Source organism: Stegostoma tigrinum, chromosome 19 (assembly GCF_030684315.1).
Source record: "Stegostoma tigrinum isolate sSteTig4 chromosome 19, sSteTig4.hap1, whole genome shotgun sequence".
Classification (NCBI taxonomy): Eukaryota; Metazoa; Chordata; class Chondrichthyes; order Orectolobiformes; family Stegostomatidae; genus Stegostoma; species Stegostoma tigrinum.
In genome coordinates this window covers 31,574,293-31,598,745 of record NC_081372.1, presented here as the reverse complement: position 1 = coordinate 31,598,745, position 24,453 = coordinate 31,574,293, and the positions used below count along the sequence as shown (strand labels likewise).

At 38.2% G+C, this 24,453-nt stretch overlaps 1 protein-coding gene across 5 annotated transcripts in view; it reads right to left on the bottom strand.

The window, feature by feature from the left end:
- arfgap1 (ADP-ribosylation factor GTPase activating protein 1) overlaps positions 1 to 24,192 on the bottom strand; it is a 32,571-nt gene extending 8,379 nt beyond the window's left edge. For 3 of the 5 annotated variants that reach the window (XM_048549745.2, XM_048549747.2, XM_048549749.2), the window contains exons 1-10: positions 24,022 to 24,192; positions 16,974 to 17,038; positions 14,263 to 14,372; positions 12,385 to 12,553; positions 10,043 to 10,143; positions 4,602 to 4,682; positions 4,384 to 4,495; positions 2,591 to 2,647; positions 2,191 to 2,223; positions 1,846 to 1,875 (exon numbers count right to left, since the gene is read on the bottom strand). In XM_048549745.2, coding sequence (XP_048405702.1) covers positions 1,846 to 1,875; positions 2,191 to 2,223; positions 2,591 to 2,647; positions 4,384 to 4,495; positions 4,602 to 4,682; positions 10,043 to 10,143; positions 12,385 to 12,553; positions 14,263 to 14,372; positions 16,974 to 17,033 — 753 coding nt within the window. In that variant the 5' untranslated portion in view covers positions 17,034 to 17,038; positions 24,022 to 24,192. The remainder of the gene's footprint in view (positions 1 to 1,845; positions 1,876 to 2,190; positions 2,224 to 2,590; positions 2,648 to 4,383; positions 4,496 to 4,601; positions 4,683 to 10,042; positions 10,144 to 12,384; positions 12,554 to 14,262; positions 14,373 to 16,973; positions 17,039 to 24,021) is intronic. The other 2 variants (XM_048549748.2, XM_048549750.2) reach the window with 1 other exon arrangement.
- Positions 24,193 to 24,453: the final 261 nt, after the last annotated feature.

Genomic DNA, 24,453 nt, shown 5'->3' with positions numbered 1-24,453 from the left:
ATTTCAAACACAGAGGAAGCAAATAGCTCAAGAATACATAAGCCTCAGCTTCAGCTTGATCCACAATACATGCAGACAAGACACAAGGACAATGTCAACAAAACGAGCTCGCATGACACAGCAATCAAGCTTCAGTCAAACATCTATTTCAATATTGTGTGAATTCTATCTGATGCATGAAACACAAGCAGGACACAGTCCTGTTTTTAAATTCAGTCAGGCATATAGTCTACGCTGAGTTCGAACTCTAAAGGTCTCTCCCAAGTAACTATTAAAGAGGTAGATGCTGCCTAATTTAAGAATTTTTTAAATCACAGTGGGGCATGCAACATTATGTTTATGGTTTCATTTTCAATACAGAGAAACTTTAATATAATAAGATTAATTCAACTTTGATGGGGATGCAAAACAGACAGGAGCAATTCAACCACACACACTGCTGGAAAAAAATGTTAAATGGAGTGAATGGAAGATGGCCAATTCATAACCAACGGTTTTTCATTTCCACCAAAGCAGAAGTATAGCTCCAAGGCCCAAAATAAAATTTTACTGGATAACCTCCAAACTTATTTCGAAAAAAATTGTTGACCAGTTAGCTAAACTTCCACTGTAGAAGAGAATTTTCTGCACTAGTATGTAATCACATTTGTAAGCCATTAACTTTTACAATTACTTAGACTCTATGACCTTTGAAGCTTTCTATCTAAATCAGTAATAAAGCTATAATAAAGCTATAAAGGTCTTCCACAAAGGCAGGTAAGATTGTGTGTGTGTGTCTGGAAAACAATGTTAGTATGATTTTGTTTACAGAAATATTTTAATTTTAAAAAGGTTTTATTGGCTATATTGTACAAGTTTGAGAGATTTCCTGCTTGCATATAAAGTTGGATTTGAAACACAAAGGATTACCAACAAACATAAATGCAATGCAGAGACTGAGCTGCTTTGTCTGCATGGTGATGATATGAAAAGGACCTGATGTCTGACTAGGTCAAATAGCCTGCCACAACTCAAAATCCAAATCAACACTAAGTATGGCTAACAATACTGTGATCCAAATTTCTCCCCAAAACATCTATCACTGGCTTCAGGACAGAAAGGACATAAGTAAAACAAAAGTCAAACACTCTGGATTCTGGAGGTCTGAAATAAAACCAAAGTGCTGCAGAAGCAGAGCAGCTTCTGTGGAGAAAAAGAAAGTGTTAACATTTCAAGTCCAAGATGACCCTTCTTCAGAACTGAAGAGAGGTTGAAAATGATGTTGTTCCACTTGGTACACCTGGCCTTTTTCTACAAAATAAAACCCATTACATTTTCAACCTCTCTCTTCAATCATACCAGACTCAAATGTTAATTCTGTTTCTCTTTCTGCAGATACTACCAGATCTGCTAAGTTTCTCCAGCACATATTTTTAAAATCAAAATCCTAATTGGGTCCAATACTTTACTTCTGTCAGCTTTTATGTTATCTACTACCTACCATTATGAAGTTGAAATAAAATATAGAAAGTTTAAGACAAGAGAGAAAAATTAAATGGAGACAAGATGTCATTAAAATGTTAATATTAGTGGTGTCCAGATAATTTCTGGGCAGCTAACTAGAAGAGATAAACTCCTGCTCAGCAATAATTTGAAGATTCCAATCATGCATTCTAAAATACTCAACAAACACGCATTACTTGTGCAGGCAAACCTATGGCTCAAAGCAAGTTCCTAAAAAAAAAGAGTAATCACACAAAATCAAAGTGATTTTGATCAAAATAAAAGAAGAATATCAATGCTACACATTGAATAAATACTGTCACTGGTAAACAAGCTGTCATGCGTACAAAATGAACACTTTACCGGCTCTGACTGCTGCTTGTAGCCCCACACCTTTATCCAGCAAGAAAGCAACAAGGACAGAACAAGCACCTTTTAGCAATTCATGGGTTCCCTCTACTACACCTCACCACTAATCCCCACTCTGTCCCAAACCAAAACAAGATTATTTAACAAGTATTCAATGCCATAAGTACTAATTGCATTTGAAAAGATGGTTAATTTGGATTCGAAAATCGAAAATCAAAGCTCCATTAATTTGATTGTTCTGCCAAAGTCTGTTAGTTTAGCACCAAAAATATCTCCGCACATCATGACTGTAACTGTCATGTAGAATATGAAACAACATGGAATTTAAAAAAAAGGTACCTTTTGTGTTGCCTGACTTCCAAGTTTCACAGCCTGGTGAGCAAAATAATGATTAATTTCACCAATAGATCTTCAGTGCTTTTCAAGACTAATTTTTTTTTTAAAACATTGCTCCCCTTTAATAACCAAACTTGTCAAAAGAAAATTACGGTAGAAGAATCTTAGCAAACATAAAGAATGTTTTTGTGCCTGGCTCTTGCATTTTTTTAAAAACACACTGTTTACTAAAATGTTGATGGAACCACTGCACTTTAAAAGAAAAGTAAAGTACTTAGGCCTTTGAATCTCTCTTGAAGACCAACTATTAAATTAACCACATATGAAAGGTTTAGCAAACATCATTTACAAATATACATTATATATTACTAATAAAAGCAGAAGTTGCAACAATGCTACTTACACCTTCTTTTGCAGCTGATGCAAACTTAGTGGCCCCAACTGTAAAATTGCTCCAACCCTGTAAAATAGTGAATGTATCCTAAATTAATTAATGTCATTCACAATTATGACTTATCTTAAATGTAGTAATTTTGATTTCTGTAATGGATTCAAATCTCCAAGTTTAATAATGGACAATATTTTAGAAACTTGGTCATGTGAAGTTTTGAACAACTAAAACTTTTAAATTATATTGACTACATTTCTCCCCTCTTCCCACCAAATCAAGCCGACCATAGGTCAAGTAGCTAAGCAGTGTTTGCAACTAATTACGAGAGAAGATTCCATACATTCATGTGCATAGTCCAAAAATTTGAGCACTGAGCTAACTTGAACATACCCATTTACATACATAGCTAGAAATTCGAGTTTTATTCAGATTCTCAAAATAGGGTTACCAAAAATGAAAACTTTACATTGTTTTAAAAAAATGTCAGCAGGAAAATAACCCAGGCATTGATCTCGAGATCCTTACCATATATTGCATATGTATTAGCAGATCTGTCAAAATTAGAGTAGCCCTGTGACAGCACATTCATAAACCAGAAAAACTTGAACACAAAGTCCAGACTGACATTTTGGTGCAGCACTAAAGAAGTTCTGAAGCACAACTGATCATTCACTACCTTTGTGGTAGATTTGTTCAAACACAAAGTGACTCGTGTTTTTGCTTAAAAAGGATTACTATAATTCAAAAATAATTCATTGATGAGAGCAAAGTTTGAAAAAGCTTTTGGCAGTTTTATCTTTCTTAAACATTATATCGTTCCAAAACGTCACCAAGATGGCAGCAGAGTAGCTGAGCCAGAGCTTGTCTGCTTCATCCGTTTCTTTCCTCTTCTCCCTTTTTGTAGTTTTTTTTTCTTTTCCTTTTGACCTCCCATCCTCAAGCATCATCAGCAATATCCAGGATGAAAGCCAACATGGACTTGAACTTCCAGCCTCGAGGTGAAGCCCAGCATGGTCTACGGTGGAAGGGCTGTTATTCTGAACTCATATTTCTCTAATTTATTACGAGATTTTCTATTTCTTTATTTTTTGTTTTTCCCTAACAATTTGTATTTAGGAATCTGTACGTAGGTACCTTGGTACCTAAGATGGAGCTGTAAGTCATAACTTGTAAACTTCACTGTACTAACGTGAATGTGACAATAAAGCTAATTCTTGCTTACTGCAAATTAGAATATCTTATAAAAGCAGAACATATTATACAGTCAAGCATCTTGGCCTCTTAAGACTAGAAAATATAACTGTCATAAGCAAGCTTGAGGTAAGAATGACAGTTAAACAATTAGTCCTATGCATTCTTAAAACTACAATTCCTAAATAGTATTGCTGTAGTTTCCAGCTGCTGGTCGGAAATTGTCACATTATCAATCATAAGGAGTATTTGTGATGTAAATGTAACTGTATTTTTACACTGACTGACTATTCAAGGAACACTACAACACTTTATTTGAAAGTCAGTACACAACACAAAAATCTTAAATCTCAGGGTAGGTAGTTAAGGCCAGCATAAAATCAATTTTCTTCAATAAACAGAGTTAACTAATTCGTACTGTGAGTACAGAGTTCAGATAACAGGTACAAGGTTACTCCCAAATCTTTATCACAAGATAAAATTTGCTTGAAAACAGTGTCACTTGGTGGTCACGCATAATTAAAATTAGGTATTAACTAGCAGTCCAAAAAAGGTCTCTCACAGGAGTTCTGGAGTAAAATCATAACTACAACAAAGCCAAGATAATTTCATACCGAATAAAGAGAAGTCATGGCACTGTTGAGAAAATCATCTTCCTTTTTCTGAGGAGATGGACTGTTTCCAAATCCAACGTAACGATTATCCTGACAACCATATCCTCCACCACTTCAAAAGAATGAAAGAAAATTAATCATCACTCCTTCAACTGAAAACAAGAACAGCAAAAGGAAACAAAGTACACAGATACCTTGAAATAAATTTAAAATTTTACCTTTGATAGGAATTATCATCATTGAGCCAGTCCTCAAACATTTTATCAGTGGATGATCCAGAGGCTTGGTTAGGTCTGGCACTACCAAAGAGAGTACATAATTCAATAAATGGAGGAAATCAAATGAATCCATAATAATGACATATAGATATAACCAAGTAGTACATGACGACTCCTCAATGCTTTTTTAACTTGAAACTCAAGAATGGTTCCTTTTTGAAAAGGCAAACCATGAGACAATATGTGCATTTTCTAACATAGTTGCAGCATTACTGTTGATAGCCTGTTCATGTTTTAACGTATTTACATAAAGATTTGGAGAATACCTGCCACAATCTGCGCATCATGCTTCAACTAAAACGTTACACATCAAAAACAAGCAATCGTAGAGGCACAAAAAGACAGTAAGACTAGTCATTCTCAATGTTTTTAAAAAAAACTTGTTCTAAGCAGAAGAGGAGGAGCCAAGATGCTGCCAAGTGAATAAAGCATTCAACAACAGGCTGAACTTAGCTGATCAAGTACCTTACCGAGATCACATTCCTGCAATTGTCCACCACAGAATGTGAAGTCACTCCTCAAAAGAGGGCTGTCTATAATCAATATTCACATGGAATCAGTAATTCAACCACCAATTCATGTTTAAGTTTAACGCAGACAGTGGAAACCTTTTATTTTGCAAATGTAAAACTGTAAAGGAAATAAGCAGTGCAATGCTTCAATTCAGAAAGTTCAACTGAATTGTGTTAAATCTTCATAGGTATTTAAATTTGATTTCCTTCAGTCCATTACAATTACTGATTCTTATCTGCGCACAACACTTACAAGATCTTCAGTCCTTATTTTTGTCCTCAATTTACTACACCACCAGTTTAACTGAACTTTTCTGATTTCCAAAATTTCTTCTTTATATTAAAATGCTTGATAGAAAATGTTACTTTTTACTGACAAAAATCTCATTATTGAAAACTGTGAAAAGTATCGGTTCCAATAATTTGATCCCATCAGTTTCAGAATAGTTTTATTAACCTTGAGGCATTTCACCCTCAGATAATCTCAGAGGTCAAGTACAAATAACAGGCTCTCTTTCCAAAACAAATCCATGGCTCTCCCATCACAACACTGAACTGCCAATAACAAATTCAGACTTCTCGATTCTTATTACACCTGGAAAGCCACTTAATATTCCTCATGAAGAAATGCTTCTAACAGCAATCCTAAAAGATTATGTTCCCAGTTTTTACCTACAGTCCTCATCCTGCAACTGTAGTTCAACCTGCAATATGAGTCCAAATCAATCTTATCTTCCATACCAAAACATGCATACTTTTAAAATCTTTCCCTTTTAACTACCTCTTCCATTCCTTATTTATAAGATCAAGGTGCTAATTGGACTGGGATGTACAAAGTCTGAAGTCACACAACACCAGGTTACAGTCCAACAGGATTATCTGAAATCACAAGCTTTCGGACTGCTGCTCCTTCGTCAGGTGAAGTGACTCCTTATTTAACAAAGCCATTACTTTGGCGGCTGAATCCACTCTATCACGAACGCTCTTCAAAGTCTACAGAATCAATGCTTCAATCTAATTAGCGAGTCAACACACCTAGATAGGGAAAATCAAAGTATGATAAGCTAAAATATTTTTTATTCCATTCAAGAAACAGTTCCTGCTTCTTGCATTTGATGGTGTAACTGTAGGTCAATCAACATCTTCCTGGTCTCGCTATTTTTTCTGACCTCAAATATAACTCGCAAATCTTTTTCCTTGTTAAATCTGCCTGTTCATTTGTGCAAGTATAGACAGTGGAAATTTGTCTGCATTTCTCATGGCAACTTAATTGTATCGTTATTTATTCATTTATAAATATTACAGATGTGAAAATGTCTGCCATATACCAAATTTACCCATTGACTGTTAAATCTAGTTAGTCCATATCGTGCACTCGGCTCCTGCTGTCTTCTTCCAAAACTGTTGAATACTCCAGGGTCACTGTGTGATGAAAAGACAACTACAGGCATTTTCACTCCACTTACAATTGTCTCCATAAACCTCTCTTCCATGTATACAACACACTCAACTCCTAAACTTGCAAGCACTTTTGCCTTTACCAAGTTCCTCCTTTAGTCTTGCCCACCAAGTCAAGTTTCTCCTAAAGCTCCCATCTGCATCAGCCCAGCGCATAGATCTGTTTCCAGTTTCCCTCACATTATTTCATGCTTCAAGTTACTTTTATTATGGAAGCTACCTTCAGTTTTCTTGACACTGTTCACATTAAACTGCTGACAACCACAACTCTCCTTCCCAATTCCCATCACGACTTATGTCCCCCTTTTCTTTGACCACTGCTTCAAATTGAACCAGAGTGTTCACAACGTTGGCATCCTATTTCATCCTGATGTAGGTAAGGACCAAGTACGGATGAGGGATATCAGCAAGTCTTTGTGCGTGGAAAATCATGTCTTTCAAAGTTGATTGAATTTTTTTGAAAGTGACCAAGAAGATAGCTGAAGGCAGGGTGGTAGATGTTGTCTGTATGGACTTTAGCATATTCTTCAACAGTGGACTGGTTAACCAGGTTAGATCACATGGAATTCAGGGAGAGCTAGCCTACAAAAATTGGCTTGACAGCAGAAGACAGAGGGTGATCGCAGAGGTTTTTGCTGTTAAGACTAGACACCCACGACCAGTGGTGTGCAGCAACGACTGGTGCTGAGATTGTTTGTCATTTAATATAAACGATTTGGATGTGAATGCAGGAGGCATGATTAGTAAAATTGCGAATGATGCCAAAATTCACGGTATAATGGACAGTGAAGATGGCTATCTCAGGGTACAATGGCACCTTGATCACTGGGCCAGTAGGCCAAAGAATGGCAGATGGAGTATAATTCAGAAAATTGCAACATGTTGCATTTTCGTCATGCAAAACAGAGCAGGACTGATGCAGTTAGTGGTAGGGGCCTGGGAAGTGTTGTCGAACAGATGAACGAGGGGTAAAGGCACACAATCCCTTGAAAGTGACATCACAGGTAGAGAGGGTGGTGAAGGTGGCATGCTTGTCTTCATTATTAGAGCACTGTGTACAGGAATTGGGACATCATATTTCAGCTGTGCAGGGTATGGGTGAGGCCAGTTTTGTGGAGTACAGCATACAATTCTGGTCACCCTGTTTCAGGAAGGATGTTATTAAACTGGAAAGGGTGCAATAAAGATTTACAAAGATGTTACCGATACTGGAACATTTGAGTTATAAGGAGAGGGCTAGCTAGGCTAGGACTTTTCTCCCTGGAGCATAAGAAGCTAAGACGTGACCTTTTGTTGGTTTATAAAATCATGAGGGGCATAGATACGGTGGAATAATCAAGGTCTTTTCCCCAGGGCAGCAGAGTTCAAAACCAGAGGCATCGGTTTAAATTGAGGAGGGAAAGATTTACAATTATAACATTTAAAAGACATTTGAACAGGTATACTGATAGGAAATGTCTAGAGGGATATGAGTCAAATACAGGCAAATGGGACTAGTTCAGTTTAGGAAACCTGGTCAGCGTGGACAAGTTGGTCTGAAGGGCCTGCTTCCCTGCTAGATGACTTTTATAACTATCAAAACACTTTTTTAGGATTGACATTTGAAATCATTTTTGAGTTTCTTATGCAAGTATCTGCTCTTGCTGTAAGGTATTAACATTTAATTTCCAATCACATTGTTTTATGATTTTTACAAGCTGGCAGGCCTAGCATTTTAAACTATCCCATTTTTGTTCTGCTCCTTCACGGCGGACTTAAAAGACTGAATTTTCCAAACTATACAACCTGCTGATAGCAAACAAACAAACCCAGCAGCAAAAGGTTCAAAATTAAATTTTAAAATATATGCGTCACCTTTAGTCTGTACCCTCTTGTTACCAAGCCTTCTAGCACTGGACTAGGATGTTCCTTAGCTATTTTAGCAAAACTGTTTAAGATTTAACACCTTATTTAAATCTTCTCTTACCAACTTCAGCGATGATGATCATGAAATAATCACTGATTGCACAACTTATTGGGTTCACTAATGTGGATGCAGAATTTTAAAATATTTTCAAGGCAGTGTTGAAATATTTTTGATAATCAAGGGAATGAAGGATTATTGGGAGTTTGAACTTATTGAAAGGCAGAGCAGGCTTGAAAGCCTGAGTGACCTACTCTTGTTCTTTATTCGCATATCCATAGATAGCATTTAACCACAATGTTGAAGTGTGGTAAATTATTTTATATCTGTATTGCCATAGCTTAAATTTGTAACTTCAATCATTTACACACTGTCAGTATCAGTTCAAAAAGAGAGTGCATATATGTCAAGTAAGTTGTTCAGATGAAAGGCTATAGATAGTAGCCCATGCTAAACTGTAAAATGTTAACAGTTATGGTTTTGGAGAAATGAAAAGATTCAATGAACTAAATGATCAATTCTTTGATAAGACCTTTAAGGCAATGAAAATGGTCTTTGATGCTTTTCACTAATTTTACTGAAATGTTTATTGCATTCTAAGTCATGACAACTATGTTGTCTATCAACAGATTTGAAGGGTAGAAAGTACACATTCATTCTCTTTTATACATAAACAGAAACGATAGGCTGTGTTTATACGACAGCAACAGGGAGCTGCCTATATTTTAATAATCAGAACCAGCTTGGACTTAGCCAGAGAACTGGTGATCGCAGATTTAGTGGACTCATGATATATGTGCCGATTTTTCTCCCCCCCACTTTCCAATAACCGTAAAGAAATTGTCTGTTCTTAAAGGGAAAACTGTCCCGTTCACTCACACATTGTGCATAAAATAAACTAGCTGTTCGAGTGAAGTTGTTCCACAACTTGATAAGTGCGTTTTAATCAGCCTGTTGTAAAAGGAAAATGTGTGCAGCCAATATATAGAATAACCGTCAATTACAATTCTGAGATCATGTTTTTCACAAAACATTGGACAACAAAGTTATACTTCGGATTGTAGAGGATAATGTCTCCACCAAATAGGGCAGCTGGTGATGCAGAGTCCAAGAGCAAAAAAAAATTACCTGTGAAAAGAGCAGGGTCCAGGGTTTGGCTACTGAAGACTGAACATAATTCCGGTTTAAGCACAATTTGTTTACTACGAGTCATGGGAGGTTTGGGTCTGTGGAATGTTGTGTGACCTAACTTTAATTGTTATAACTTCTTTTTGCATTTGATTTGCCTTTGAATTTAACAAAACCAGACCCTTTATCTGAATTTTGGTGTCAAATTACTGACAGACGAAGTCACCATTATCTTTAATTGACTTATTTCAACAAGTATATAAAAAGAAAATTACACATCCTTGTGGGACCCTTTTAACCTCATCAGACTTTAACTGTACATTATCTGCAACAGTGAAACACTAGCTTCGAGTAATAAAAAAAAAGTGATGCCTGAATACCGATGAGCTGAAGAGAGAGATACTTTGGGCTGCAGTGGGGTCCAATTCTGAGCTTCTGACGTTTCAATAGACCATTCTCTACCTTCAGCTAAAGTAGCAATCTGAAAATCGATAAGAAAAACAAGTGCATGTAATGTTGTCTCTCAGAATGACAGATGAGGCATCTTGCAACTTTTTAAAAAAACATAATTTCATAATATATTATGGATCTAGAGTTTTTTTTAATAATGTGAATACGCATGTGTACATTGTTTCTGCATCATTAACAATGAGGTTACCAAGAAACAAGTTAAAAATGTATGATGAAACCCAACACTATTTGCTCAAAGTGACAGAACATGTCTAAGATGAGACAACAGAAATGATGCAAAGACTTTGTTTTTAAACACTTCCCTTAGAAGTTTGCTTTTTTCTTTAAGATGGAATTATGGGAAATTTATAGTAGTAGCTACTTTCTTAACTGATTAAAAATTAATCCTTGTTTGTTTGTTTGATAATTATTAATAAGCAGGCCAAGGCGTTCATCTTAACCAAAACAGTAGATCATTTTCCATTACTGAATGTGAAAATAATTATCTCTTCAAGGATTTACACATCTTTGATATTCATAATGACAATATATTTGTTATGCTGCTTGACTGATAAATGCTGAAGGAAGGCAACTCTTAAACAAACTGTCAATGGGGAACAGGAGACACTGGTGAGCAAATATTTAGAATGCTAATGCACAAACATTTATTGAACCAGATTACTGCCGCTATTTTCCATTTCTATAAATTGTCTTGATCTGTTTACTACTTTAAAGGGGCTATATGCAAATACAGGTTGTTTTCTTTCCTCTGTCATGACACAGAACATTATAAATCAAACTACCCCATACTGGTCTCCCAATTTCAGCACTTTATTTGATGTTATCCATTCAGATGGCCCAGCTAAAGCTCCCATAACAGCACAACTAATTTAGTCTAAATATTTAAAAACATGCCTTTCGGAACAATTCAATTTCAATTCCCAGCCTGTTAAGTGGTTAGTCTCAGTCAGATTAGTGGGGTTTCTATGAAACTGAACTATTACTCTTAGGTTAGCTAAATGTAAATAATTGAGAAGGCCTTCCACTTCTGAACATTATGCGGTACCCCTAATTGGAAGTGTGTACATGCTGACAGTATTCAAATGTTAAAATCAGCATCCAATCAAATGGATGGCCGACACAACATTGACATAACAGAAACTCCTCTGTAAAATTCTAAGAATAATATTACCCAAGAAGGAACCATCATCTTCAATAGGTGGGGAGGATGGAAAACAGACAAGCAGCAGAAATGACAGGTAGCGATTAATATTCAAAAGTTTTCTCTCCAGAGGTTTTCTTCAAAAGTAGACGAACATTCTGCTTAAAATCAGGTTGCTCAGGCTTAGATAACAACAATGGATGCTTTGTGAACCTTTGGATAGATTAATTTTTTTTCATCTCAGTGATTTTCCTCATAACATTTCAACAGGCATCAATTAAAAAAGGTGACAATTTCTCTTTTCAGATAGTGCTTTGGGATCTTGAAAATCCAAGTGGAACACTGGTCAGGAAGTTGTGACCTTGGTTTAATGCCTTATCCAAAGGACAACATTTTTGGCAAAGATGCACTCTCTCATACCCATGAACGGAGGTGGGAACTAAAACATTCTAACTCAAAGACTGCATTTATTTCTCGAGAGCTCTGTTAATAATTAGAAGTTTAAAGCAGGTTTTTAATTCTTCCAAAGGAGGTACAGAGGAGCAGCACATGTACTTTTCAGAACGTAAGCAACTCATTAGCACACATCTGTGCAGCAAATTTTAGACGACTGTACATAAAAACTTGTTGTGGACAATCACCGTTAACTAGTAACAAACATAATGAAGAACAATTTATGCTTTTAAATATATTTAGTACAAATATTGGGGGCCGTGATACATCACACTTATCTACCATAGAGACTATGATCACTTGTTGTATGGCAACTAAGCAATAAAGTAAAGATGACTAAATGTATGTTGAGAGGGGAGCTTTAACAAACCTACTTTTTGAAGGCTTTGATATTTTAGAAATATCCTGCAACAAACAACTAGCAGCAGTTAAAATCAAATTAGGAAACATTAGGCTTTCATCTGAATATTGAAAGTATCAAAGCATTGAAGTAATAAAGCTGAATAACAGCTCTGCTTGAAAAGACTGTACATTTAAATTTTTGGAAGGTATGCCTAATGAAGTCAACTTTACTAGAACAAAAAATATCAGAATGGCACTATCTCCACAATTTATGACCACTAAATATAATCTACATTATAGTATCAATTATAATACCTTATCTCTGTAAAGAGCTGCAGTGCGACTATTATACTTCTCCTGGAGTGACCAACATGGATCATAATCTTGTGATTCCAGAAACTGGCGGAATTTTGCATTGCCTCCAGCCTTCATTTTCTCCAACTCCAAATCTTTCCATTTATCCATGGTAACAGATCGTACAAAACTAGAGGACAGTAGCAACGTATTTTATTTTACCCTTTAAATGTAATTTCATTTCTCAAAGCTTTATGAAAAGACTAGCCTTATATATTGAGCAAAGCACAAACATTTGTTGAGAGATCAACAAAAACAAAACCACTAACTTCTCATAACCTGAATAACGAGGATTTTAACATTTACAATGCATTTCAGCGTTATATTATAGAAACACGGAAACATTGCAGAAAGGGGCTGGGGCAGGCCAAATGATGCCTTGAGCCTGCCTCAGCCATTCAACATGTTCATAGCTGATCATCAAGCTCAATACCCTAATCCTATCCTCACCCTAATTCTTTTGATTCCTTCAACCACGACAGTTACACATAACTCCTTCTTGAAAATACAATGTTTTGGCTTTAACTACTTTGACGTAGTGAATTTCACAGGCTCACCATTGTTTAGGTGAAGAAATTTCTCCTCATCTCAGCCCTAAAAGGTTTATTTCTCATCCTTGAGCTGTGACGCCTGCCTCCCTACCATCGGAAAAATTGTTCCTTCATTTAATGTGTGTAGTCAAGTCAGAATTTTATAGATTTCTACGAGATCACCCCTCATTCTTTTAAGGTGTTAAATTATTTTCACTAGAAACATTAAAACATGAGACCAAATAGCCCATTTTTAAAAAAATACTACATTAATGCAAAGTTTGTTCTCCTAATGATGCAATAACATATCCAAATTGGACTCAATTGCTTATTATATGAATTTCCATTTTTAGCAAAGCGTACATCTTCCAAACAAATGCAATTTCAATGTAATACATGTAGTACTGATCCCTAATAAACAACTGCAGGATTGTGTGGCAAATGAAGGTAAATAGAGGCACACATAGGTCCTTCACTTCTGACAACTGCTTTAAATTCAATACAAGGTAAAGTTCCACTCTCTTATGATGTTTTTGTGAAACAAGTCTGGACAGCTCCAAACCATTTGTTGGTAAACATGAATCTAAAGTAAACCATACTATTCAGTACCATTTGGCAATCTCATTTAGGTTGATAGATATTGGGGTTTAGTGTGTTTTTGGTGTTATTTGAGTAGAATACAATACCATGGCTAAGATATACTTGATCTGGAGTGCTTAATGGGAATGGGAACACACTGGGACCCCACAATGAAGAGTTTCATTCCTAACGTGTTTATTAAACAAACAAAAAAGTTAAAACCTACTTCACCAAATCAACATTGACAATATTAGTATACCTTAATACTATATTTATTCAGTAATAGTGCCTTCTCTGTTCTGAATGTATTAAATGCAAGCTAGGGAATAACTCAGTCACGTTACGGTGCCTCCGTAAAGCAGCCATTGTGACATGATTCTTGACTTGGCAGCCGACTTCCCAACTACGTAGACTATTTCAAAATGAAATAGGACTGACACTGGTACTGGAGCCAGGGACCTGCTTTTCCAGTGTCTCAATCAAGGACAATAAGATCAAGCAGCACTGCAATCACCTGCATGGCTTAATATTTGAACACAAACATCAACTGAGGAACATTTTCTTTAGACAGTCTTTCAGGATATAGCCATTGCTGGCTCATGTCTAACTGTCCTAGAGAAGGGAGGGGTATGTATCCCACAATGCTGTAAAAGAGGAAGTTTAATCATTTTGAACCAATATTTAACTTCCGTCTTGCAATTAGGTTTTCTTTTTTAATTTATGCTTATACCTGAGATGTACTCCTAGTCCTCTGTGCTTTCCTGAGCACTCAAGGCAAATCCATATTCCATAAGTCACACTGACCCATTGTGGATTGAAGGCTCCACATTCAAAACAAACCTAGGAGACAGAAGGAGGAGACAAATCAAAGTATATTCCTTCACCAAAGACCATCTCTTTAGTTTCTTCAGGCATTTATGTGGAATTTGTACAAAACTCAAATATCCATATTGACATGGATTAAATTGACTTGTTAAAACACCATGCATCAGCAGCATAAAAAGTAAACCAGCAACTGAACTTTATAAACAGAGGAACAGGGAGCCTGGAAATAATGTTAAATCTATATAAGACACTGGGTTTTCAACTTTGTGTACCATGTGTTAGGACATGAAGACTTTAGACAGGGCACAGAAGGATTTATTAGATCTATTAGACAGGTGAGGGTTAAAATTACCAAGACTGAAAAAGCCTTGAATCTAAGAAAGTTGAGAGGAGATTTGATAGAAACATTTAAATTCTTTGAGAGTTTATATAGGGTAAATAAAGCAAACTCGTTTCCAATGGCTGAAGGGCGAATAACAAGGCGGCACAGATTTAAGACAACTGGCAAAATAATCAAAGATGACAAAAAAATTGTTTTGCATAACAAGTCACTGAAATTCACAATGCACCAAAAGACTAACAGAGGTACATAAATAACAAAAGTGAGCAGCAGTAGTTCCAACGTCCCTACTTGAACCTATTCTTCTAGTTAAAACGTTGTTCTGCCTGTTTCCACTTTCCTTGAGAGGTGAGAGATCTGTTTATCTTAGCCTGAAATGTAGGAATTTTTGTAGGAAAATATAATGGAACACCTATAATCTTCTCGTCTAGATAATTCCCAAGATTCACAACTGTCCAAGTGAAAAAAATCTCTATCTCAGTTGGAAATTACTGACCACATATCCTGAACTGTGCCCTAGATGCCCCAACCAGGGAAACATCATAGATAACAAGGTGTGGAGCTGGATGAACACAGCAGGCCAAGCAGCATCCTAGGAGCAGGAAGGCTGACGCTTCGGGCCTAGGCCAGAAGGGTCTGATTAAGGGTCTAGGCCCAAGGTGTCAGCCTTCCTGCTCCTAGGATGATGCTTGGCCTGCTGTGTTCATCCAGTTCCACACCTTGCTATCTCGGATTCTCCAGTATCTGCAGTTCCTATTATCTGAGGGGAAACATCATTCCTGTATATACCCTGTTAAACCACTTCAAAATATTTTATGTTCTAATGAGATCACTTTTCCTTCTTAAATCCAAAGAGCAAAAGGCCAATTTACTCTAACTCTCATCTCAATCTGTTGAACTTTTACCATACTGCCTCTAATGAAGTATATTTTTGCCTCAATATGGAGACATAAATTACACACAGTACTCAAAGTGTGAGGTCAAAGTTCCATGCAATTATAGCAAAACTTCCTTGCTCATGGTCATTAAACTTGAAAGTGTTCAGAAAAAAATCAACAGCTTTCAAAGAGAAATTGTGCATATACTTGGGAAACAAATTGCAGGGATATGGTGAAAAAGCCAAGGAGTGGGACAAACTGGATTGCAACTTGAATGGGCTCCTTCCGTGCCGCATCGTTCTTTAATAGAGCACTGATGTCTTTTTAAAGAAAACTATGTAGTTAAAATATGGGAAATGACTTATTCAATTGCCTCATGAATGACCTTGAACATAAAACAACAAACACGATTTTGCATTAGATTAAAAACAGAGAACTCATTGCTAATTACAGCAATCTTGGAATACAGGTTCATAGTTTCTTCAAAATGGGATCGCACAAGGCATCTGGTACACTTGCCTTTATTAGTCAGTGCATTGAGTATCGGAGCTGGAATGTCATGTTACGGCTGTACAGGATATTGATGAGGCCATTCTTGAAATACTGCAGTGAATTCTGGTCTCCCTGCTATAGGAAAGATGTTATGAAACTTGAACGGGTTCAGAAAAGATTTAAGAGGATGTTGCCAGAGGTGGAAGGTTTGGCAATAGGGACAGACTGAAAAGGCTGGGGCTATTTTCCCTGAAGCTTTGGAGGCTGATATAAAATTTATAAAATCATGAGGGGCATGGATAGGGTGATTAGCCAAGGTCTTTTTCCTATGATAAGAGAGTCCAAAAGTTGATTGCATAGGTTTTACGTGACAGTTAAAGATTTAAAAAGCACCCAAGGGGCAACTTTTTTATGCAGAGAGTAGTGTTTGTATGGATCGAACTGCTAGAAGTGGAGGAGGCTGGAACAATTACAACATTTAAAAGGCAACTGGATTGGTGCACGATTAGGAAGAGTTTAAAGGCATTTGGGCCAGATGGTGGCAGATGAGGCTCTACTTAATATAGAATATCTGGTCAGCATGGACGACTTGGACCTAAGGGTTTGTTTCTGTGCTGTACAACTCTAACTCTCAGCTGTTTTCAAAATTATTTTAAATGGTGGAATAGAAAATAGATGAGATTGTAAAATTGTTTATAAATATACACAAATAGTATCCATTGCCTAATTTTAAGTTGTTACTTTTGAAACTTTTATTATTTCCTTTTCAACAAACCTCAGTTGATATAAGTGAAAGTGCAAAATAAAAGGCTTCGCTCTGTACAGACTTTTGAAACATGCACCTTTTCATGAATTCAGATTGAATTTTACAGCAAGTTATCTTAACATTTTCTTACAGTTACATACATTGTTTTCATCTTGAGTCCTCACTTCTTTGAGAACCCGTCTAGTTCTTGGACTTGCCATGATGTCTAGAAGCAAAAAAAAAACACCACAATTCATTACAACTGAATAGTCACTGTTCAATCCTTGCAGAAAAGGTAAAATGTGAAGGGTTATTACACTGCTTAAAATGGTGCAGGCCAGAAACACAATTTTTATTCTTTATATCAATACAGTCAAGTAAGAATGCACAACAATTTATTTCAAATTGTATAAATAAATAAAATTGCAATATTAGAACTCTAAAATGAAAGCATAAAAGGTTGAATAAATGTATCTAGTAAGTGGTTAGTCAACATCTGAAAAAGGCAGGCTCTGATGTGTCTCAATGTCAAAATTGAAGCCTTAAAGAAAAGAATTAAGTACTTTAGGAAGGTTAGAAAGAAAGGATAAAAGACGGGAGATAGACAATCAACCAGATTGAGAACAGGAACCATTAATGAGAGGCCTGTAACTTCTTCATTGAGAGATCAGGGAGATCACAAAGCTATGAAGAAAAAGTAGAATACACAGCTAAGGACATGAAAACCCAAGGGAGAAAACCACTGAAAAAAGAATGTACAAAGATAAAGTGAACAAAAGGAAGTATAGATATGAAGTTAATACTGAAAATAATAATTTACCAGTCCAGAAACTGAACAGCAAATCAATGTGACAGGTTCAAAACCTTGACATCGTTCCATTCTGATAATCAGGCAACAACTTACTTCCTTCTCTTGCCAGGCCCACAATATAAGCATTTCCTATCATAAATAATTGGGGATTTAGCTGTACTGCAAAGTTACTAATGGCAATGTTCACAGGCTACGGAGTACACAGAAGTGCTAGTAATGTTTTTTTAAGAAATGATAAGACACTTATTTTCCTCCCACCAACGATCCCCATCCCTAGTTTTTGTTTGAACAGTGAAGTCAGTAATTAAGTATAGCATTCAACTCTGTTCCGTCATTATCAAGTAAATGTTCCAATCATAGCTTACTAAACTTACACAAGTCAACTCAGTCTAAACAATAATGTGGTTGATTCTAAGTCAGCTGTGTAAAAATACAAAGCAGCAAATGCTTAAAAAAAACAAGATAAAGATAGAAAATGCTAAAAATACACAGCCTTAGGAGATAACTATTATAGCTCACATTTTTGATTTACAAGATCTGATCAACTTGTTGTACATTTTCAGTTTTCTCTTTAGACGCAATGCAGCTTAAAGACAGCTAGTAACACCTCTGCATTATGCAATCTTGACAATGCTTTGATTTGCATAAATAATATAGTCTAACAGTTCAACGCAGTCCTGAGGAGCCACATTTTTTCCAGAGTTGCCAGGAGAAATATCAAATGATCCATTTCTTGGATAGTACTATTGGAAATGAAACAAGTATTCTCTTGAAATTCAAGCAAAACTTGCTTCCATAATCTACATCATGCAAAGAAAAATAACAGATCAATTGGCCATTCATATTATTACTGCTTCGGTACTTTACTCTGTTCAAATTAACTGTTGGGTTTTCTTCAATTCCATTTCATACAGTAAGTCACTGGTTGTCAAATTCTCAAAAATAATTTTAAGATATTGATGGCAGAAATGGTGTGAAAATACTGATGCATAGAATCACACTACTTCTACCACTTAATGTTGTACTCTGATATGCATCCAGAGCAATTTGATTTTCTTTATGTTGCTGGCAAAGCATGCATTTGTTACCATCCCTAACTGCCCTTGAACGAAATGACTTCAATAGGCAGTTTAGAGTCAACCACATTACTGTGGGTTTGAAGTTACAAGTAGGCCATACCAAGTAAGGATGGTAGATTTTCCTCCCTAAAGAACATTAGTGAACCAGATGGGGTTCCACAACAATTAATGATCATTTCATGGCCACTATTGCTGACACTAGCTATAAATTATATATTTATTGAATGAATTCAAATCCATTGTGTGATTCGAAACCATGCCCCTAGAGCTTCTAAGACTAACTTTTTCATTGGATTGTTGAGTCTAAAGTGCTCACATCATAATTTTTCTACACTTAATGAGCATTGTGAACTTACTTCAAAGTACACATGTGAATGAGCATTACATGAATACACAGTACAAAAAAAAGTCATTTGACCAAACCACTCCATCTTGGTGTTTATTCTCCAGTCTAGTCTCATTCCATCATTTCTTTATCTCATTCTACAATTGTAATCCTTCTCCCTCATATGTTGAGTTGCTCTCCCTTAAATGCATCCACACTATGTACTTCAACCTCTACTTGTAGTCGTGAGTTCCATATTTTTACAACGCTAGGTAAAAATTCTTCTAAATTCTTTATAGCATCTCTTGTACGAAAGGCCTCTAATTATTTCCTCCATACACAGAAAACATATTCTCGGTATCCATTTTATCAAAATCCTTCACAATTTGAAGGATGTTTAATAGATCACCCGTTAGGCTGACAATCCAGCTCCGGTGTCATTCTTGTAAATCTTCTCTGCACTCTCGCTAGACTACACCTTACCAACCTTTTCCGAAGTAATTTGAAACAGTAAATTATTTTCCATGCATAGTTTGTGCAAATTTACAACAAATCAATGTAAACCAGGAAGCTGTCAGGCATAGCTCCAGAGATGTTCTCCAAATCTGCGCTGGTTTCAGGTAGCAGCTGGGTCACTCTGACTCAACTTACTAGACCCAGCCTAAGAAAGGAAATCAGGTTTAATCGGGATATGCACATGCTCCCTCACTGTCAATTAGCCTGCGAATTCATCATGAAACTTCATATACAAATAATGGATGGAAGTCACCAAATCCAAGGAATTTATCAGCTACTCACATTAATGTTTTCTGTACGTTTTCTTTATTAATTGCTTTAAGCTCCTCACTCTCAGTAGGCCTTTATTCCCTACCATTTCTGTTAAAGGGAAATGACGTGCATTTATATATTACCTTACAGCACCACAGAAGTGACAAAAAATTTTACAGCCGATGAGGTCCTTCTTAAGTGTAGATACCACTGCAAGTAGGAGATGCAGGTGACTGTGCACACAAAGCTCGCACAACAGCAATGAGTCAATGAGCTGATGATCAGTTTTTTTGTAATATTGAATGAGAAATAAATATTGATCAGGGTACTAGAGACGACTCTCTTCATCTTCAAAATATTGTCATGGGGTCCAAAGCAGGTGGAGTCCATGTTTAAAATCTGATCCAAAAGATAGAAGCAGTGACAACACAGTACTCACAACAACAAGGACACTATCAACTGTGCTTGGGGGGAAAAAAAAACTAACAGCTAACTAATTATTTCAGTGGTAATGGGAACTGCAGATGCTGGAGAATCCAAGATAACAAAGTGTGGAGCTGGATGAACGCAGCAGGCCAAGCAGCATCTCAGGAGCACAAAAGCTGACGTTTCAGGCCGAGACCCTTCGGAAAAAAAAGAAGATAGGTAGAGAGGAGAGTATAGGTGAGGAGGTAGGGAGGGGATAGGTCAGTCCAGGGAAGATGGACAGGTCAAGGAGGCAGGATGAGATGGTAGGAAGGAAGTGGAGGTGCGGCTTGAGGTGGGAGGAAGGGATGGGTGAGAGGAAGAACAGGTTAGGGAAGCAGAGACAGGCTGGGCTGGTTTTGGGATGCAGTGGGGGGAGGGGACGAGCTGGGCTGGTTTTGTGATGCAGTGGGGGGAGGGGAAGAATTGGGCTGGTTTTGGGATGCAGTGGGGGAAGGGGAGATTTTGAAGCTTGTGAAGTCCACATTGAAACCATTGGGCTGCAGGGTTCCCAAGCAGAATATGAGTTGCTGTTCTTGCAAACTCCGGGTAGCATCATTGTGGCACTGCAGGAGGACCATGATGGACATGTCGTCTGAGGAATGGGAGGGGAGAGTTGAACTGGTTTGCGACTGGGAGGTGTAGTTGTTTGTTGCGAACCAAGCGGGGGTGTTCTGCAAAGCGGTCACCAAGCCTCCGCTTGGTTTCCCCAATGTAGAGGAATCACACCGGGTACAATGGATACAGTATGCCACATTGGCAGATGTGCAGGTGAACATCTGCTTGATATGCAAGGTCATCTTGGGGCCTGGGATGGGGTGAGGGAGGTGGTGTGGGGGCAAGTGTAGCACTTCCTGTGGTTGCAGGGGAAGGTGCCGGGTGTGGTGGGGTTGGAGGGGAGTGTGGAGCAGACAAGGGAGTCACGGAGAGAGTGGTCTCTCCGGAAGGCAGACAAGAGTGGGGATGGAAAAATGTCTTGGGTGGTGGGGTCGGATTGTAGATGGCGGAAGTGTCGGAGGATGATACGTTGTATCTGGAGGTTGGTGGGGTGGTGTGTGAGAACGAAGGGGATCCTCTTTGGGCGGTTGTGGCGGGGGCAGGGTGTGAGGAATGTGTTGGGGGAAATGCGGGAGACACGGTCAAGTCATTCTCGACCACTGCAGGGGGAAGTTGCGGTCCTTGAAGAACGTGGACATCTGGGATGTGTGGGAGTGGAATGCCTCATCCTGGGAGCAGATGCGGCGGAGGTGGAGGAATTGGGAATAGGGTTTGGAATTTTTGCAAGAGGGTGGGTGGGAGGAGCTGTATTCTAGGTAGCTGTGGGTGTCAGTGGGTTTGAAATGGACATCAGTTTCTAGCTGGTTACCAGAGATGGAGACTGAGGTGTCCAGGAAGGTGAGGGATGTATTGGAGATGGCCCAGGTGAACTTGAGGTTGGGGTGGAAGGTCGGCGCCACCTCTTGCTCCCCAGAGGAGCTCGAACACTTCACCAACACCTTCCACTTTCCAACTGTCTTTTACCTGCGAATCGTCTCTCCTAATCAACTTTTGAAAGTTCTTGCCTCATACCATCAAAATTTGCCTTACACCAATTTGGAATTTTAACTTTTAGATCAGATCTATCCTTTTTGATAACTATTTTAAAAATAATAGAATCATTAATCACTGGCCCAAAGTGCTCCCCCACTGATACCCCAGTCACTTGTCCTGCTTTGTTTCCCCAAGTGAAGGTTAAATTTTGTTCCTTCTCTAGTAGGGTACATCCACATACTAAATAGGTATTTTTTTCTAGTACACATTTAAAGTCCTTTCTATCGAAGACCTTAACACTATGGCTGTCCAAGTTTACGTTTGGAAACTTGGAATCTCCTACCATTACAACCCTATTATTCTTATAGATGTTTTGAGATGTCCCGTGGAGATGGACATGGAAGTCAGAGACCTTGGGAAAATAAATAGGAATATCTTGTGAACTGCACATATTATAAAAGGTAGTGGTGATGGATGTCTTAAAACACAAAGGTGGATTAATCACAGGGATCCAATCAAGTGAATCCCAGAACTCTGCGGGAGCTAGGGAAAAGATTGCTCGTCCACTTGCTGAGATATCTATATCATCAACAGCCATGGCTGAGATGCCTGAACATTGGCCAATGTGGTGCCACTATTTAAGCAAGATGGTAAGGAAAAGCCAGGGAAGTATAGACTGGTGAGCATGACATCAGTGGTGGGTATGTCGTTGGAGGGGATTCTAGGGGTCTGGATTTATATGTATTTGCAAAGGCAAGGGCTGATTAGGGATAGTAAACATAGCTTTGTGTGGGGGAAATTAAGTCTCACTAACGTGATTGTGATTTTTTGATGAAAGACAAAGAAGATTGATAAAAACAGAGTAGTAGATGTCATTTACATGGACCTTGACAAGGTTCCACATGGCAGGCTGGTTAGCAAGGTTAGATCATGTGGAATCCGGGGGAAGCTAGCCAATTGGATACAAAATTGGCTTGAGGGTAAGAAACAGAAGATGGAGGTAGAGAAGTACTGTACCTCCCAGTCACGCGCCTTTCAACTCTCCCTCTGACTCCTTGGATGACACGTCCATCCAGGGCCTCCTGCAGTGCCACAACAATGCCACCCAAAGGTTGGAGGAGCAGCACCTCATTTTTCGCTTGGGAACCCTGCAGCCCAAAATCTCCACTCCTGCAACCGCATTCCAAAACCAAGCCAGCTCATCCCCACCTCCATAACCTGTACTTCCTCCCACCTCAAGCCCCACCCCCATCTCCTACCTACCAGCCTCTGATTTACAGCATCTACAGTTCTTTTGGTTTTTATGAAAAGAAAATGTGTGTGTATCAAAAGACGACTGGTCAAAAAGTTAAAACTTGGACAGAACGAGGAACACCAAGATAGCTATACCAGTGAAAACTGAATTAGACGTATACCTAGAAAGTACAAATACTAAAATGAACCTATATTACACCACAGTGTAAGAACTAGTACACTACTGGCATGTTAATAATAGGTAGTAAATCACAAAGTTTCTGTTTAATTGTAAGGGGTTCACTCTGGGAATCATTTCTAAATTTTACAACACAAAACGGGGAAAATACATAGTCCATTCACAATCTGTAAAGAAACAAATGACGGATCGACATTTCATCAGAACGAATCTCCTACATCATCGTAATCTAAAGATCCGGCTAGACAGATGTATAAATGTCCATGAAGCTGCAATGCACTCTTCAGCATTCAACTAATATTACTCTTTTTTCAAATAGTCTCTGCTCCGGCGCTAACGTGGCAGAACAATATGAGCGTTGGGTTTATAGAAGTGAGTGCATGAAAGAGAGAGGGAGGAAGCAACAGTCTCTATGAGGTGAAGGTTTGGTTAGGCACAAACCAAACGACTGGAGTCCACTGTTTATAATGAAATGAAATCACTGAATGGCCAACATAGCTGTACACCGCTGCAGCTGTCCAACCACTAGCTCCCCTTCAGGATGATTTGCAGACAAGGGGACGGGGACAGGAACAACAACGAGGCCTCAGCCGGCAAACACACACCTTAACTTACTCATCACGACTCACTGACTGACAAGAGGTCTGGACCAATCCCAGAGGCCGCTAACCTCCCTCCGGCCAATCAGCTGCCGGGGAGGAGGGCGGGACACAGCCGCCATCACCCTTAGGTTGACTGACTCATTTACCGGCTTTTTCATCCCGGCGACGGACGGACAGGCTCGCAGCCGCCTACTCACCTCTCCAAGGTCGCCGCTTCGGTTGACACTAGGTCCCCTTCAAAAGAAAGGCGCGTTCAGCCTCGGTGCGAAAAAGAACAGCGAGTGAAACCCGCTAGTCAGTCCGACACCAACCACCTCAGGAACAGGCGGCCGCCATCTTTGACGACGTTGCATTTACAAGAGGCTTTTGGGTAAAGTGGCCTCTGCACAGTGTTGAGTGATGATGTGTGAAACTGGGTGGAGGTGTGTATGAGGTATCAATGATGAGAGCATAACATATCGCATAATGCATACCGGTGTATTAATACCTCCATTGGCTCCTCCTTGTCCCAACTTCACCACTTTTGCCATCAATCCCCCTCTCCTAGGATACTTCCATGGTAGCTTAATGAACCAATTCATTTTGGCTCATATGAATAAAGAGCTAGAAATTGTAAATCTTGAAAACAA